This window comes from Hermetia illucens, chromosome 2 (assembly GCF_905115235.1).
Source record: "Hermetia illucens chromosome 2, iHerIll2.2.curated.20191125, whole genome shotgun sequence".
NCBI lineage: Eukaryota > Metazoa > Arthropoda > Insecta > Diptera > Stratiomyidae > Hermetia > Hermetia illucens.
This window is the reverse complement of record NC_051850.1, coordinates 188,441,220-188,459,779: the sequence shown is the minus strand read 5'-3', so window position 1 is coordinate 188,459,779 and position 18,560 is coordinate 188,441,220. Positions and strand designations below refer to the sequence as shown.

Here is an 18,560-nt window from a genome sequence, read left to right as displayed (position 1 = left end):
TGTGGCGGCGGCTACAACGTTGACGCTGGTCTTGACGGCGGCGGCTTCGAATCCCGCGGTGATGACGCTGGTCTTGAGGGCGGTGGCTTCGAAACCTGCGGCGATGACGCTAGTCTTGAGGGCGGCGGCTTCGAATCCTGCCTGCGGTGGCTTCTCACGCACTTTGGCGCATGTTCACGGGATCTTGCTGGCACCGTTTCCTCTTAAAGCTACACTTCTTCCTCCATCTTCGATAGACTTTCCATTTGAGAATTTATTCTGCGTTTTGTTGCTCGGTGGAACCTGGGACAGTTTGGTTCTAAACGTATTTTAATGCGGCGATGTTCGCTCCGGGGTCACCAATATAAGAGTTTCCAGTCAAATTTATGAGCTTGTATTTAACCTTTTATTCTATTATTATTCGAAATAGGTTTTTGACATATTTTTCGTATGTTGCAAAGTTCAATAGGGATTCCCGTATGTTTTCTTTCTGCACGAAAATCTTTCCTTTCACCGTGATTGCCAACCAAGTATTGTTTTTTCTATCTGACGTTTTTCGTCACCTACTCTGTTCTTCACTCTTGTAGCGAGTTCTGAACTGAGTAGAGCGCCGGTGATGTCATCTGTCCGCTGGTATTCACGACATTCGAAATAAATTTCAAATGCCGCGAATCCAGCCGCGCCACATCATCATCAACGGTGCAACAACCGGTATCCGGTCTAGGTTTGCCTTAATAAGGAACTCCAGAAATCCTGGTTTTGCGCCGAGGTCCACCAATTCGATATCCCCAAAAGCTGTCTGGCGTCCTGGCTTACGCCATCGCTCCATCTTAGGCAGGGTTTGCCTCGTCTTCTTTTTCTACCATAGATATAGACTTATAGACTTTCCGGGTGGGATCATCCTCATCCATACGAATTAAGTGACCCGCCCACCGTAACCCATTGAGCCGGATTTTATCCAAAACCAGACGGTCATGGTATCGCTCATAGATTTCGTCGTTATGTAGGCTACGGAATCGTCCATCCTCATGTAGGGGGCCAAAAATTCTTGGGAGGATTCTTCTCTCGAAGGAATACATGAGGAGTGGCAAGATCATTGTCTTGTACAGTAAGAGCTTTGACCCTATGGTGAGACGTTTCGAGCGGTGACTTTCATACGTAACTGAGGTGAGTAGAGTAACATTATACGTCCTTGCGATTAATAATTATGAACTCGCATGGCAGATAAAATTTGAAACCTTTGGTTACAATCTTAAGTTCCAAGTCGTCATAAAGTCCCACCAACTAGAAAACTAAGAAGGATGACATTCAGGAGAGAGGCAATTCAGCAGATGCTGCCTCACCTCTTCTCCATTGATGAGGTTTATCATTAAATTGATGTGGACCTAAAATTCCTCAAGATTTAAAAAATGGAAAAAAAATTCCGCTAAGGCCGGAACCAAAGAGTTTTTGTTCGTTCGAACACATTTCATGTTTGTGAATGAATGAAAGGGATCAAGCGAAACCTGGCTACTAATTTCGGTCACACTGCTTAAAGGGCAAAGGTAAAGTAAGAAACTCCATGATGGGGATAGCCGTGACCATGTCTGGGCACTGTCATAATGGAACAGCCACGTGTGTTCATTGGTAAATGGCACTGTGAAAAAATGGATACAGACTTCCTATAAGGACAAGGATTTAGGGAGACTAAATGCACCAGACACCCCAAGCTTGTTCTGCCAAAACCAAACAAACATGCTGGCAAATTTGTTCTGTTGAAAAAAAATAGCATATACAAAACTGTTGTAGGCAGCCTAAAGGACCGTCTCTGAAAGTAACACATGTTTATCCTGTAACTAGGAAGCGGAATCCACAGAACAATTACAAGTTAAGACTCTGTCTGTGGACATGATTTTCGTTTGCAGTAGGTAGTATCACATCCAACGAAAGTCCTGTGACATGCAACCAGAATTGCAATATTCCTTTAAGCGGGGTATCGGGGATAATAGATCGCCACCATCTGAGTGCTCCGGGGCTGAACGTCTCCTTCACCCTATACAACCCACACACAAGCCGGACTATTCACTTCAACGTGATGCTGACATTGCCTTATGATGAAGACAACTTTGGTTACTATAAATTTGTTAATAATAGTTAGATTTCCATAAAATTGTTCAATATTGTCCTGTATATTATGGTCTATATCCCAAATTTGTACCAGAATGAATGAATGAGGTTCCTATTATTAACTTTATTTGAACAGATATCGGAATGGATGAGGAGTCCTAGATCATATAGGGCGGCATTACAGATTTTCTCTGATTTTTCAGTTTGGTAATTTCTGAAGCCCTTAATTTAAGTTTTTCTGACTCCGTCTAGATAGTCACTTTTAACCCTAAACCCACAAAATTAAACAGTAGCGCACGTGGAGAGGTGGATGACTGTGCCGGAGAAATAGTGGACATTGCAGTGCCGACAAATCGTTTCATACGTTTTGACAATTCCAGGACACGTGAGACACAATTGCGTCAGAATAAGTTGGACCCAATTCGTCATGTCTGGAGCCTTTTTCAAAAATCTGTTTTTGTGCATTCATTGGAGCTCTGTGTCGATGAGCAGCTGTTGGTGACACAGAACAGATGCAGTTTTCGTCAGTATATTATAAAAATATTTGGGATAGTTGATGTAAAAATCAACTAAACACTCCCTGCTGAATTCTATGTGGACATACAGCCGGATGAGGCTCGGTCAACTGGCGTTGCACATGGTGCACATGGGGGCACCCACATCACAATGGATAATTTTTTCAACATTTATCCACTGTTGCGTTGAGTAATTCCCAGAATAAAACAAATTATAATATGAGCACTCTGATATTTGTAACCGCATCACAGGGTCGATGGGGATTCTCAGGTTCTCCCCGTATACCAGCTCTGAGGAACTTCCACCAAATTCTTTTCGATTGGCTGTCCGGAGGCCAAGTAGAACGAATGGCAGAATTTGCGACCAAGAAGGGTTGTCTTGAACCATTGCAGCGCCCTTCAGCATCCTGTACCACCTTTCGAGCATCCCATTGAATTGCGGGTGATAGTCGGTTGACCGGTGGCGTTTGAAGCCGAGGAGTTTGTCCAACTCTGAGAAAAGGGAGGTCGGTGATTGCAATTGCAGAGACACCAAAGCGTGCAATCCATTCTCGACAGAGGCCCTAAGCGCAAGATTGTATAGTAATTTCTCTCAGAGGAATCGCCTCAGGCCACTGTGTGAACCTATCGATGATTGTGAGGCAATACTTGCAACCGTGCGAGTCTCGGAAAGGGGCAATGATATCGAGGTGCATTGTGTAGAAACGCTTGGTGGACTGAGAGAACACGCCTATATCTTTCTTTACATGATTTATCGAATTGCCCTTCTGACATGCGATGAACTCTCTGGCCCAAAAATGAATGGCCAGAAATACTTTGCGGTGAATAACCGATTCGTCCGAATGCCTGGGTGCGCTAGATCGTGAAATACTTCATTTCGGGATCGGCCGGAATATATGGGGTGAGGTGGTATGAATTTGGTCTGAGGAACTGCGTCGTCCTTCTGCATCTCCAAATTTGCCGAAAAATCGATGGTGACGGAGATCTTGACCTCTGCAACACGTGAAAAATCGTCAGCAACTACGTTATCTTTACCAGACATGTGTTGAATGCCGGAAGCGAACTGGTTGATAATGCGCAAGTGCCGAAGTTGAAAGAGGAGACGCTTTGTCGGGCTTTTGTTTGAAAGCAAAAGTTAGTGACTTATGGTTCGTGAACACTATGAACGGCCTGCCTTCAAGGAAACACCAGAAATATTTAATTGCGAGGTACGCGGCTAATAACTTACGATCATATGTGCTGTAGTTTCGTTGAGCGGGACTCAGTTGTTTGGAGAAGTTCAGCAGTTACCAGATTTGGTTCATTTTCTGGTGAAGAGCAACACCTATGGCAATGTCTAAGGCATCGACGAATACGACAAGGGGTGCACCTTGCTGAGAGAATGTCAGAAGTGAAGCATCCATCAGCTGTTGCTTGGTAGTCTCAAACGCTTGAATAGCCTCTGGGGATTATACGATCAGACAGGAGTCCTTGGTTTTTTGGCTAAACAAGTAGGTGTTAAGGATCGACTGACCGTGGGCGGCCTTGAGCAAGAAACGACTATAGAAGTTTAAAATACCCAAAAATCTTCTCAGATCCTTTCGGAAGCTGGAAGTCCAAAATCTCTTGCATCTTGACAGGGTCCGGTTGGATGCCTCCAGGGGTAATTAGGTGGTCGGAGAATCTTACCTACGATTGCAAGGATTTGGTCCTCTTAATGTTCGGATTCAGAGGAAGACACGACCAGACCATCATCCAAATATACGAAACAGAAGTGCAGGTTCTGCAGCATAGAGGGGATGAATCTCTGAAAGATTTGCGCCGCGTTGCATAGTCGAAAAGTCATCCTAGTGAAGACCATTGAGGAAATTTGAAACGCGGTCCTTCACACTTGAAACAAAATACCAGAAGAACACCTGCAAGCATTAATTAGTTGCATGGTAACACGATGCAGAGCACTGATACCCATGAGTGATGGACTATTTATCTGCTAGTTGTTTTGTGGTAGTTTGTTTTAAAACATTATAATAACAACAGAGAATAGTGTAGTAACGCCTCTTTATCGGTTTTCCATTTATTTGTCTCGCCCTTTTGATAGTAGATATCATATTAAGCAAAACTTCCCTGGGTTAAATTACTCTACCTCGATACGAAAAGTCAAATTCGAAATATGGTGGGTGTATCAAAACCACTTCGTGTCTCTGTTGTTGTTCAACAAGGAAGTGTCATCTCACCAATCCTCTTTGTTCTTATTATGGATACACACAGGGCATCCAATGTTTGCAGATGATGCTTTTCTACCGTCTAATATCAAAAATGATCCCGAGCAACTTATCCAAAAATGGAATGATCGCCTCATGCAACACGGTTTCAGATTGAATCTAAATAAAACTTCTGACGACCGATCCCCATGAAACAGGCACAATCACTGTCAGCGGCAGTGATTTTCCCAGAACTGAACGATTTAAATATCTCGTCAGTCAATGGACAACTGCGTTATGAAATTGCTTCACACAGTAACGCAACCGGGATGAAGTGGCATTCAACAACTGATGTTCTTTGTGATCGATGTACCAACGAACGTCTCAATTCTAAAATTTACCTCAATGTCGTCCTTTATGGTTCTGAGTGTTGGGCGACTATAAAAGACAATGAACGGCGTCTTGCAGTAATGGAGACGAAGATGTTGTGTTGGACTGGTGGCGTGACACGTTTTGATCATATCCGCAATGAGGATATCGGCCATCGTTATGGGGTTGCACCGATCGTGAAAAAATTGCGAGAGAGGCGTCTTCAATGGTTGGTCACGCAATTCGTGCTAACGAGAATTCACTTGCCAAGATTGGTTTGAACATCGAGGTCGATGATAAACAGTAGCTTGATACGCTGGATGGAGATATGAAAGCCTCGCGATTGCATCCAGGTCGGGCTTTTAATAATGCAAGATGGCGCAACCGATCACAACAAGCCGACCCGTCTTGCGAACGAAACAAAGACTGAAGAAAAAGATGAATAAGAAAATCAATTTTTCTCTAATCTTTCGTCCATTTTTGTGATTATCCTCATCATCATCATCCGGAAATACGGAGCTAATGCGACTAAACCACCACAGGTTGTACTTTTGATTCAACAAAAAACTAGATTCACTGGGCGGTTTGGCCACGGCTACCCGGAGCCCAGTACCATGTAGCCTTACAATCTTCGACCCCCTCAGCAAACGTTGTTTCCTGGTCGACACGGGCGCTCCATGTACCCCGTCCGAATATCCTTATTCCGCAGAAGTTCTCAAAACTCAATAATTTTTGAGGATGTAGCCGATCATCGCATTTGAAAAAATAAAAACTTGTTGTTTCTTTTTCGTTGGTATGAATATTTGTTCTTGCAAATACCGATATTTCGGGAACCACTTGTTCCCTTCATCAGTGCTAACACGTTTGCTCATCTGTAAGCATTAAGGTTATATTGTTGTTAGCACTGATGAAGGGAACAAGTGGTTCCCGAAATATCGGAATTCACAAGAACAAATATTCATACCAACGAAAAAGAAACAACAGGTTTTTTATTTTTTCAAATAATTAATCGTTGGAAACACCGCATAATTTCACTCAGATCATCGCATTCCTGCACTCCTCCGAAAGTTTCACAACATTAACCAGTTGTTGGTCCTCTCCGCTCCATTTGGTCCCTAAGCCAAACGGCGAATGGCGGCCAATGGCAGATTATAGGCGTCTGAACGCTCAAACAATTCCAGACCGATATCTCATATCACTTATCCACGATTTTGCGCACTCACTAACGAACGTGTTTCTACGACCTTGGATCTAGGCAAGGCGTATCATCAAATGCCTGTACCTCCCGAAGATATTCCGGGAATGCTGCGTCTGCTTAAGGATGCGGTTTCCAAGATGCGGTCGACTCCACTGTCCCGACACGCGACATCGGAGGTCAACACTCCTAGGGATCTCGAGACGCGTGACCAGGTCCTCCTCAGCGTGGTCGCCCCTCGGAGGCCAATGCAACCACCATAAAGCCTCCTCTTTAAAGTGCTTGATCGAACCCAGCATTCATTCAAGCTTGACGTTGGGGGCGGATCCAAGTGGGCCTCCTGTCGAGACTAAAGGTGTTCGTTGGACCGGCGACCGTTCCGAATAAGCGCCCTCGAAGCGTCAGATTCGCCCGATGACCTGCATTGGCGGGGTCATGGGGACAGCTTGCTACGCTGAAACCGCGCGGGTTCAGGGGGCGCACCTGTGTATATACAAAACAGTATCTTCGGAGGCGGCCTAGATTCATGAAATGCGCGCAAGTACACCCACAAGGAAGCCCTCAGACATCCAAGAAAATTGAAAATTTCCACGAATCCCGGTCAACAAAACGGTCACAAAATGCACGGTCGTAGGACTGCGGTGTGGAATGCTTCAAGAATTTTATCACTACAACGTCGGGAAGGCAAGATATCGCGCGAAATGCACCCACGGGGAGGCCCTCGGAAATCCAAGGAAATTTAAAATTTCCCCGGCCAGCAAAAATGGCCAAAAATGCAAAATCGTCGGATTACGGGGCGGGATACCTCGTTCGAAAGGGGAGGCGGCCCACATTCAGGAAATATAAGAATTTTATCACCACAACGTCGGCAAACAAGACATCGAGGCGAATGCTCTTACAGGCAGGCGCTCAGAAACCCAGGAAAATTCAAAAACTTCCACGACCCCCGGCCGGCAAAACTGCCAAATCGTCGGATTACGATGCGGGATACCTCGTTCGAAAGGGGAGGCGGCCCACATTCAGGAAATGCAAGAATTTTATCACTACGGCGTCGGGAAGGCAAGATATCGAGGCAAATGGGGAGAGGGAGGCGCTCAGAAACCCAGGAAAATTGAAAAACTCCACGATCCCCGGCCGGCAAAATTGCCAAATCGTCGGATTACGATGCGGGATACCTCGTTCGAAAGGGGAGGCGGCCCACATTCAGGAAATATAAGAATTTTATCACCACAACGTCGGCAAACAAGACATCGAGGCGAATGCTCTTACAGGCAGGCGCTCAGAAACCCAGGAAAATTGAAAAACTTCCACGACCCCCGGCCGGCAAAACTGCCAAATCGTCGGATTACGGGGCGGGATACCTCGTTCGAAAGGGGAGGCGGCCCACATTCAGGAAATATAAGAATTTTATCACTACGGCGTCGGGAAGGCAAGATATCGAGGCAAATACTCTTACAGGGAGGCGCTCAGAAACCCAGGAAAATTGAAAAACTCCACGATCCCCGGCCAGCAAATATGGCCAAAAATGCAAAATCGTCGGATTACGATCCTTATCGTAATCCCTATGGTGTCAAGAGTTCATTGAGTCATGAATTGATTTCTCTTGGTCTGAATAAATACTGAAATCTTTTTTCCTTCTGAAGTCATCTATTTTATTATTTAAAAAAAACAAACATGAACACTTTAACCGCGGAGTAACCACACAGTTTTGCTAAAAAAGTGAATAGACTCACTTCCCCTTACAATTTATGACTCGATGAGAATAAAAGCATTCCACATTTTATATATTTTTGTTCCGTAATTAATGTGAATCTTGAGACCTCCTGAACAAGATCGCCATCATCTACAATATTCATGAAGATAAATACGTTCCGCAGACTGTACCTGCTCGGAACACATCTGTTGTGGCAATTTCTGCAGAATGACTTAACTAAAATAGTTGGCACTCAGCACCATCTCCTTCCAATGTAGAAATAACTTCACACTTATCTTAAGATACATGCATACATCACTTCGTAAATTGCATAATTTAATTTCATTTAGCTGAGAAAGAAGATATTCACTTACCACCTCGGTTAGGTCATTAACAATTTCCGAATCAGATACCGTAAATAAATCGCCGGCTCGAGAAAGATCACGTTTCGATAGAACTTTCGTGAAAAGTTCATGCATTTTTGGACTACCCCAATCTGATTTTGAAACAAAAAGTCTCGCCTGTTCCTAAGTAATACTAGCGACGATGATGAAAGATGACCTTTTCAGTATGTCTGACGAAATGTTGAGATTGCTTCAGCGTTATCTGCTTATCATCTATGTATCCGTGAGATTAGATGCTTAAACATGTTCCTGAAATAGAGATAAAGTAGCGAACCATTAGTCACAGCGTTAGATGCATCTGTATAAGTGTAGACTTTGAAGTAAATTTCAAAAGCATTAGGTCTAATTCTGCTTGAAGGCGGGGAAACTATTTTCGAAAATTTTGGCAACCAAGTCGCGGTTCATCAGACATGTTAATTACCCAAATTACGGCGGGACCGGGGTTCACTTCATTGCCGGAACATTTCTGGGAATCACAAAACGTCCTAACTCTTGGGCAACCACGTTTACCTAGCATCGAGATCTTTTCAGAGGAAAGAGGCTTGTCTAATGATTAAGTGATTAGGGCTAGACTTAAGTAGGTAATTAGGAAGGTCTTTAGAATGCGGTGACAATATTTTGGGCAATATTGTTTGCCTGTTGTCCACAGCTGGGTAGCAGTCTTTTGAATGTTTGGTATCTTAAAACAGACACTCAATTTCGACACTCGCAAACTCATAATGGAACTGGACGAACTTAGATAGTGCGTAAGTATAATAATTAGGGTGGTTAGTAAAGTCGGCACCGAATCCTAAAATAAAATCTTGAGTAATGAACAGCAGTTCACCTTCATTTTGGTAGGGTTTGGACAAAGTTAGTGAGGTTGCGAAATATTTGGAGCAACGAAAATGAATTCAATATTCAAGTGTGATGCGTCCATAGGCGGGGCATTCACATAGGAAATGCTCCGTGGATTCCGCTTCCTCATTACAGGAGGGACACGTATCATCTTCGGTAATTCCTATTCTGAACATATGCCCCCCTAGTGAATTATGGCCTGTCAGAATGCCCACAATACACCTGCAAGTCATCCTGCTTTTCGACAGGATAAACTTTGCGGTACGTATGTTGGGTTCTGGCAGGAAAAGTTTGGTTTGTCGAGCAGCATTTAAGTTCTGCCACCTGTCATTATGGGAAACTTGTTCCAAGTTTTTGAAAACAGATTTAGCCAATGCTATTGATACCCCAATTGCTGGCTCCGGTCCCGGCATAGGGGAAATTGACCCCTCTTTCGCTAAAGCGTCCGAGATTTCATTTCCCTCTACGCCGCAGTGACCAGGTACCCAGAGTAGTTCCACCGTATTGAATCTAGACATAGAGTTCAAACTATTTCTGCATTCCTGAACGATTTCGAGGTGATCAAAGGACTGCTCAATGCCCTCAGTGCAGCTTGACTGTCACTGTAGATTGCGATGCGCCTGCCCTTCAACCGCTTGCCAATCACCCCGTTTGCCACCCTTAGGATCGCATAAACTTCGGCTTGAAAAACCGTTGCATATTGTCCCAAAGGAAAAGCCCACTTCTCGTTTTATTCGAGAGGTAGACTCCAGCTCCAGAACCCTCTTCTGTTTTTGAGCCATCGGTGTAGAAGACTTCCGTGTATCCCGCCACGCATTCCTCTGGGTCTTCCCAGTCCTCTTTACGCTTCAGGGTAACTACATATCTTCTACCAAACAGATGTATGGGGACACGAGAATCGGAAGGCGTTGTAAGAACTGGATTCAGTCCTCCCAGTAACTCTTCCAATGCTCTGTGCCCCCCACATCCGTTGTTTTCCCATAGATCTAATCGAATTAGCCGATGAGCTGCTCTCATTGCAATGCTTTGAATAAATATATCCAGGGGCTGCAAATTGAGTAGTGCATTCAGAGCTGCGCGGGATGTCGTGCTCATGGCACCAGTGATACCCAGACAAACAGTTCTTTGCAGTGCGGCTAGTTTACGGTGAAAACCTTTTTGTCTCACCTTAACCCACCACACTACGGATGCATATACGAACATCGGCCTAATGATGACAACGTATATCCACATTACCACATGAGGCCTGAGTCCACATGTCGAGGCAAAGGTCCGTCTGCACAGCCCATAAGTTGTGAGAGCTCATTTCATCTTTACCTCTACATGTTTGTTCCAAAGAAGTTTTTTATCTAGAGTGACCCCCAGATATTTCACTTCTTCGGAGAGTTGAAGGGTAGCACCCCTCATCTCAGGGAGACAAAGTCCATCCAATTTTCTCCTTTTTGTGAATAAAATCATTGTGGTTTTATTTGGATTAACTGACAAACCATGTCTAAGGCACCAACTGTCTATCAAATCAACGGCACGCTGTATATTCCTACACACCGTTCCAAGATCCCGATCAACAGCAAGTACAGCCACGTCATCAGCATAAGCTTGAGCGTGTATTGGCAAATTTTGCAGTTCGCATAGCAGTGAGTCGATCAGCATACTCCACAGAAACGGCGAAAGCACACCTCCTTGGGGGCAGCCCTTCGTCGCTTCTGTAGTCAGGTAGCGATCGACCCCTACCTCAGCGCACAACAATCTTTGCGTTAGCATAGCATGGATCCACTTAATTAAAGCATCATCAACACCATGCGCTCTGGCGGCATCACAAAGTTTTTGAAAAGGCGCACAGTCAAAAGCCCCTTCAATGTCCACGAACACCCCCATCGCGTACTTACCATTTAAAGTTGCATCCTCTATCTTTGTGACCAAAGAATGAAGAGCAGACTCACAGGACTTTCCACGTTGGTAAGCATGTTGGTTTTCACTAAGTGGGTGTGACCTAAGTGCGTTTCCACGAATGTGACGCTCCACCAGTCTCTCCAAACCTTTCAGCAAGAATGAAGTCAAGCTGATCTGTCTGAAGTTCTTTGGATTAGAATAGTCATCTTTCCCAGGTTTCGGTATGAAAACTACTTTAACCTGTTGCCAAGAAGAAGGGACGTAGCCCAGAGCAAGACATCCTCGAAAAATATTTCTTAGAGGTCGCTCTAAATGCTCCATACCCTCCTTTAGCATTGCCGGATAGATGCCATCCATGCCAGGTGCTTTGAAATGTTCAAAGGACAGTATGGTAGCTCTCACCTTTTCATGGGTAACAACCGCTTTCGCAGTGTTCCAGTTCCTCTTGCAACGCAGCCGTGTTGAAGGGGTTGCAAGAACCGTCAACTCTACCCCTACCACTTCTCTCACCCGTTCTCCCGGGTGGTGTATTTCCAGCAGGGTTTGTACTGAGTCCAGTCTGGAGCTCGTGAAAGTACCGTCGGGTTTTCTAAGAGAATCCAACTTGGCCGACTCATCCCTTTTGAGGACTCTGCGCAGCCTTGAAGTCTCCCTTTCGCCTTCCAGTTCCTCACAGTACGCTCTAAAGGAGTCTCGTTTCGAGCACCTCACGAGCCTCTTATATTCACGTTGTGAGTTCCTGAAATTTAACCAGTCTTCGTTCTTGTTACTTTTGCAAGCACGATTTAGAAGTCGCCTGGTTGATTTCCTGAGTTTTTGCAGTTCTCGGTTCCACCAAGGAACCGTTTTACCGCTTTGGCCTCGGGAAATAGGACAAGCCTCTTCATAGCACTCTAAAAGTGTGCAGTTCAGAGTTTTCAATTCATCTTCCAGCACCAAAGGAGTCCTTAGTCGCCTAGGGAACTGTACTTTATTGCCAAGAAGTTCATTGAACTTTGCCCAATCCGTTTTCCTAGGGTTCCGTCTTTATATTGCAGACTGTTCGCCCGCAATAGTCAGATTGAATTCTAGATATCGGTGATCTGACAGTGAGACCTCGTCTAACACTCGGCAGTGTGTAATCAACTCTAACAATTTTGGGGTACAGATTGTTAGGTCAATTACTTCGTTTCTTCTCGGTCCCACGAACGTCCTACGTTTCCAGTCATAAGACCAGCTGAAGTGATGAAATCCAATAGCTTCTCTCCTCTTGGATTGCATTTGCTACTGCCCCAACAAATATGTTGAGCATTCGCATCGCAACCTATTAAGAGTTCGAGACCACTTGATTCTGCATACGCCACCAGATCCCTAAGTTCTTGCGTCGGATGAGGATACAAAGAATCATAAGGTAAATAAGCGGAGGCAACTATGATGTTTTTCCTCTCGCCACTTATTTGGTATTGTATGATGACCGTAGCTAAGTCCTGGGAACAATATTGTCTCAGCATAGTTGCCTCTAACCGTCTTGACATCAGGACGCAAGCTTTCGGTCTTATGGATCTTTCGTCGTAGAAGATCCTAGCCTCCTTTACTGATCTAATGCCACAGATTCTGTTAAATCGAACCCACGGTTCTTGCACCAGAAAGATATTGGGGAAATTCTGCAGCTTTGTCATTCTCGCTGCCAACAGGTAGGAGGGAGCTTTGGCATGCTGCAGGTGAGATTTGACCAATCTTTATGTTTTTCGACATAAACTTAGTCTATTGTCGCTGACAGAAGAGTCTGGTGCATCCAGTGTGGATCTTACCGGGGTTTCCAGTTTATCCCCACCTTCCGCCGGAGATTCCGCTTCCTTGTGTCCGATTTCTCTGGGCGTTACCGCGCCTAGTGGTACAGCCACGTCCATGTCGTCATTCCCAAGGTGCTTCATTTTCCTTCGCAGTGCTCTCTTCTGCCGTCGGCTTCGGGCCCTTCCAGGTTCACGGTGTCCGGACCGCCTGGATCCATTTCCACACACCGGCGTTAAACCAGTAGCGTCCACGTCACCAGCTTCCCGTTCTTCCGCTCTTCCTGGTAAGGATGAAGGAGAAGGTTCTGACAGGCAGAATTCAGCCGTAGTCGGATTTCCAGTTTCTCCCAATTTGAAAGTTTCCGTACTTTCCTTTCTGGCTAACTTCGCCGTAGGCACCAAGTGCAAACTTTCCACTGAGTCGGAAAGCATGCCTTCTACAGATTGATCTGTAGGCGAGTATGAATGTGGTGAGGCGTCCAAAATCCGCGCCTCGGCCGCAACATGATTGCTCACGGTCGCGGGTGGATTCGAAGTCTGTGACTTCTTACCACTTGGAGAGTTTAAATCCATCGTTTCTATATTCATATTTTTGGACACCCTTAGTGTAGTAGTAAACTACTACAGGCTCCCCCACCACGACAGTAGCTTAGTAGTATGGTATCTAACTACGCGACAGCCTCCAAAAGACAACGCTCTCTTACGTCAGTGAACTTCCTCATAAAATGGCCCATGCGTTGAAGTCATCGGCTATGACTTTTGGTTTCCGTCCTTTTGCATTCGAGACCAATCTATCCAATATGTCCCCGAACTCAGCCAACGTCAGGCTTGGAGGAGCACAACAGCTGTAGACATATATGCCATCCATTTTTGCCCATACGAACCCTCTTGTGGACCACAAGGTCGCTCCACCTGAGTGGTCTGCAAGAGCAGGTCTTGAGCAACCCTTCAGTGATTGAGGTTGATTTGGATTAACCTGAATACAATTTTGAGTAAAAATCAAAGAAAGAGTTTCTATTTTCCACAAATCTAGAAAAATCGAAAAAAAGACATCCTAACCTACGCAAGTTAGTATCAGGCTCAGAAAATAGCCTGACAAGTTAATATATTCATGAATGATGCAAACATCGATATTATTCAAAATAGCAATGGTGTCATGGCAAAAACGTTAACGAATAAATAATATAAGAATTTGAATCATCATATCATGAACATTTTTTGATAAAGCCCCTCTTGTTGCCTGTTTTCCAAGTTTAAAATGCCATTTTATATAAAAAAAGCCATTAATCAGAGTATCCGATAAACCAGTTTTCATGCAAACAGAAAAGAAATTATGATATCAAAGTGAGAAAATATTCTCCCATAAAATCGCCAGCAGAAAGTGAATCCATGACTTTTTTCTAAATTCTTTCGTCCCATGCCAGAAACCGTGCACCCATCGGCATGGCTCGTCTGATTGTGCAACAACTTGCTAAACTAGTTTGGAGCTGGAACTCCAAAAGGAGAGGTCAATTTCGCACATTAAACTGTTGGCTCTGAAATCTTAAACATTTTCGTCTCCACAGATACATAAAATCTGGTTCTACTTAGTTTTCTGAGTGTTTGAATTTTTGAAATAGTTGCGATATGGCCGAATATAGTTGGAGAAAAAAGTTTGCAGTAAGCTCGATAAAAGTTAGGGTAATAGCGTAATAGTTATATATAACGACTTACGACAGTTCAATTAAATTCAGCCATCCAAATTGTCACGCACCTGGAATTTGCACTTTAAACCGTGGAACTAGTACACAACCATCTATGCACATTCTTCTCGCGGTTTTGCTAATAAAGCGAATTCCTTCTCTTGAAGCTTCGAAGAAACAAGGCCAGTCCATCTGTTGCGAATCAAACGTGAGGTAACTATTCACAAAATCGCCTTATCGAGTGATAATCTGGCCGTTACTCGTTACTCGAGGCATAGATACATAGATTCACCCAACTCGTTCCCCTAAATCGGCAAAAAAAAACATCTATTTATGGTATTGGCTTGCACTAGGCAAAACGGGGAACAAATAAAAAAGATACATAGATAGCAGATAGAAGCAAAGGGAGATTCACTAACGGTTAATACCACTATACAATCGATGGAGGGTACAATGACGATGAAACGACATTTCTTCCAGCAATCCTTGCATGAAATTCTTTAACGGCTTTTTGCATTCTTGCGGTGTTCGCTTACGAGTCCGCACACTTACTAGATACACTACATAAGCTTCTCGGGGCTTTTGTGCAGTCAGTAAATTCCTTTGGGATTAGACGATTAGAAGCGTTAAGAATGTTAAGTTGCCCTGATATCTTGAAATCTTATAAAATCAACCGTAGGAATGCGATTGAAGCTTTGCATTGTTAAATCTTTTGAGAATAAATGCGAATCTCAGCTTCAGTTTGTGAATAACTAAGATTTCTTTAGAGGGAAGCGAACTTTATTTGCAAAACTAGAGGTCATTTGGCTGAAGTCATCATCATCATCATCAGCGGCACAACAACCGGTATCCGGTCTAGGCCTGCCTTAATAAGGAACTCCAGACATCCCGGTTTTGCGCCGAGGTCCACCAATTCGATATCCCTAAAAGCTGTCTGGCGTCCTGGCCTACGCCATCGCTCCATCTTAGGCAGGGTCTGCCTCGTCAAATTTTTGTACCATAGATAATGCCCTTATAGACTTTCCGGGTGGGATCATCCTCATCCATACGGATTAAGTGACCCGCCCATCGTAACCTATTGAGCCGGATTTTATCCACAACCGGACGGTCATGGTATCGCTCATAGATTTCGTCATTGTGTAGGCTACGGAATCGTCCATCCTCATGTAGGGAACCAAAAATTCTTCGGAGGATTCTTCTCTCGAACGCGGCCAAGAGTTTGCAATTTTTCTTGCTAAGAACCCAAGTTTCCGAGGAATACATGAGGACTGGCAAGATCATAGTCTTGTACAGTAAGAGCTTTGACCCTATGGTGAGACGTTTCGAGTGGAACAGTTTTTGTAAGCTGAAAAAGGCTCTGTTGACTGACAATAACCGTGCGCGGATTTCATGATCGTAGCTGTTATCGGTTGTGATTTTCGACCCTAGATAGGAGAAATTGTCAACGGTCTCAAAGTTGTATTTTCCTATCTTTATTCTTCCCGTTTGACCAGTGCGGTTTGATGTTGTTGGTTGGTTGGTTTTTGGTGCTGACGTTACCGCCATATATTTTGTCTTGCCTCCATTGATGTGCAGACGATGATCCCACGCCGCCTGCTCGATCTGAATGAAATCAGTTTGTATGTCTCGGATGGTTCTTCCCATGATGTCGATATAGTCAGCATAGGCCAGTAGTTGGGTGGACTTGAAGAGGATCGTATCTCTTGCATTTACCTCAGCATCACGGATCACTTTCTCGAGGGCCAGGTTAAAGAGGACGCATGATAGGACATCCCCTTGTCGTAGACCGTTGTTGATGTCGAATGGTCTTGAGTGTGATCCTGCTGCTTTTATCTGGCCTCACACATTGGTCAGGGTCAGCCTAGTCAGTCTTATCTATTTCGTCGGAATACCGAATTTTCTCATGGCCGTGTACAGTTTTACCCTGGCCATGCTATCATAGGCGGCTTTTAAGAACAATAATTTAAGTTAAAAGTATCTTTTGAAGCGATCAAATATTTATTATTACTTTTATATTTCTTTATTTGCCACTAAGGCCAAGTGAATTCTGTCGGGTTTTTGACCACTTCCCGACAACTTATTGTAAAATTAGATTTTCATTTCTTACTGTTTCTCTTCTCTGTCTGTAAATCGTTATTCAAAAATTTTGAGAGCCCACAGTGGCCATTAGATTTAAGTTATTTTTGTTATTTTAAAAAGATTGTTTTTTATTGTTCATTTTTCCAATCTATATACTATTGTTACCTATTTCTTAAAAATAAAAATGATTTTAAAAACAAAAACAAGCCCCCTCGAATCTATTCTTGCGAAACCTTCCAGCTGAGGTTATCTTTGAATTGCCTACATCGAAGCAGACAGGAAGTTGCCTTAAATGCAGCCAAAGCACAACACGTTATTACATATGGCCACCATGCACCACATAGGCAAGCAAGGGCATATCTTACGTACTGCGATAGTAAAGGTAGTAGATAGTAAATCAAAAAAGAAAATCAATAAAAATAAGAGCTTCGCTAGATAGTGGCCCTCAAATCAAAATAATTACAGATACCAGTGAAAAAATTGGGATTACAATGTATCAGGTACCCCATATATATTCGAGGTCTAGGTGGAGCATCGCAATAATCGCAGCAATTACACGTTTGCAAAGAAAATAGATGCTATAGCCTTGCCACGTATAACATCCTTTCAACCATCGCAAAGCCTTTCCTTATGGAAAGCTCCATTAATTTTTTAAACTATAATAGAAGGGGGGAGTAGTTCGAGGCCTAGATGTCATATAGGGACATCATGATTTCGTTTGGGTAGTTTCTGAAAATCGCTTCTAAATTTAACTGACATCTCTCTAGCTTCCCTCCCCCTCTTGTTTTTTCCAATGTCAAAATTCAAAGCTGTTTCGAAGAGAATCAAGCCGTTTAAAGTGATTGTTCACATGACTTCATTCGGTTAAAAACTTTGTGTAAGAAAGTATCAGCTTTTGGGAAAATTCCGCGTTAGACTGACGGACATTGATACAGTAAACCGGCTGATAAAATGGTGTTGACTTCGAACTCGAAAGAAATCACCATCTGATCGCCGGCTACATTCGCTAGTTTGTGACTTACGCATCTGCTTGCAAGGGAACGGCACAAACTAACTTTGCAATCGTCAGAGAAGCAGAAGTCATCGTAAATGCAAACGATTTCGTTATTGTATTCCCCTATGCTTACCAATAATCCCGTCAGACTTTACCAATAGACCTCTCAACCACGATGAAGGAGCAACTGAATAAGCTCAAATGGAATAAGGGCCTGGTCTCTCTGTCGATGGCTGGAGCATGATTCGAGCCCCAAGCGTAACATAGCCATTCTGACCGACAGCCAAACGGCCATCAAGGCCTTGTACTCAACGACGACATCTTCCCGGTTGGTGGGGCAGTGCAGAGACACGCTCAACCATCTGGGCGGCACGCTCAAGATAACTCTCCTCTGGGTTCCCGGGCATAGGAACATAGAAGGGAATGAGCGGGCTGACGGATTGGCCAGGCAAGGCTCTGCTCTTGGCAGTCCCTCGGGGAACACAGTCGGTGTTCCGCTGGCGGCTGTCGGGGGCCGAGTCTACTCGCACTACCTAGCAGCCGCGGGCCTGAGATGGCGAAGGCTTACAAGCTGTGCCAAATCAAGGAGAATTTGGCCCGCTTATAACATAGCCCGATCACGAGAGCTCCTGTGCCAGACGCGTGCAAATGCATTCAAGATTACGGCGGTCTGCACGGGGCACTGGCCCATAGGGGACCATGCCGCTAGGCTCGGCTTACCCTACAACTCGCATTGCCGAAGCTGCGGAGAAGGAAGCGAAACCCTCATGCACTTTCTCTGCGATTGCCCGGCTCTGGCTCGAGTCAGGCTGCGGACACTGGGTAAACCATTCTTTGGGGACCTCAGTGAGATTTCTAGTTACAG

General features: G+C 44.3%; 1 protein-coding gene across 1 annotated transcript in view; it reads right to left on the bottom strand.

The window, feature by feature from the left end:
- The window catches only part of LOC119648973 (protein melted), a 68,473-nt gene that overhangs the window by 40,185 nt on the left and 9,728 nt on the right, over window positions 1-18,560 (bottom strand). Inside the window, exon 2 of the mRNA XM_038050895.1 lies at window positions 8,412-8,690. Within this exon, the coding sequence (XP_037906823.1) occupies window positions 8,412-8,516 (105 nt within the window). The 5' untranslated portion in view covers window positions 8,517-8,690. The remainder of the gene's footprint in view (window positions 1-8,411; window positions 8,691-18,560) is intronic.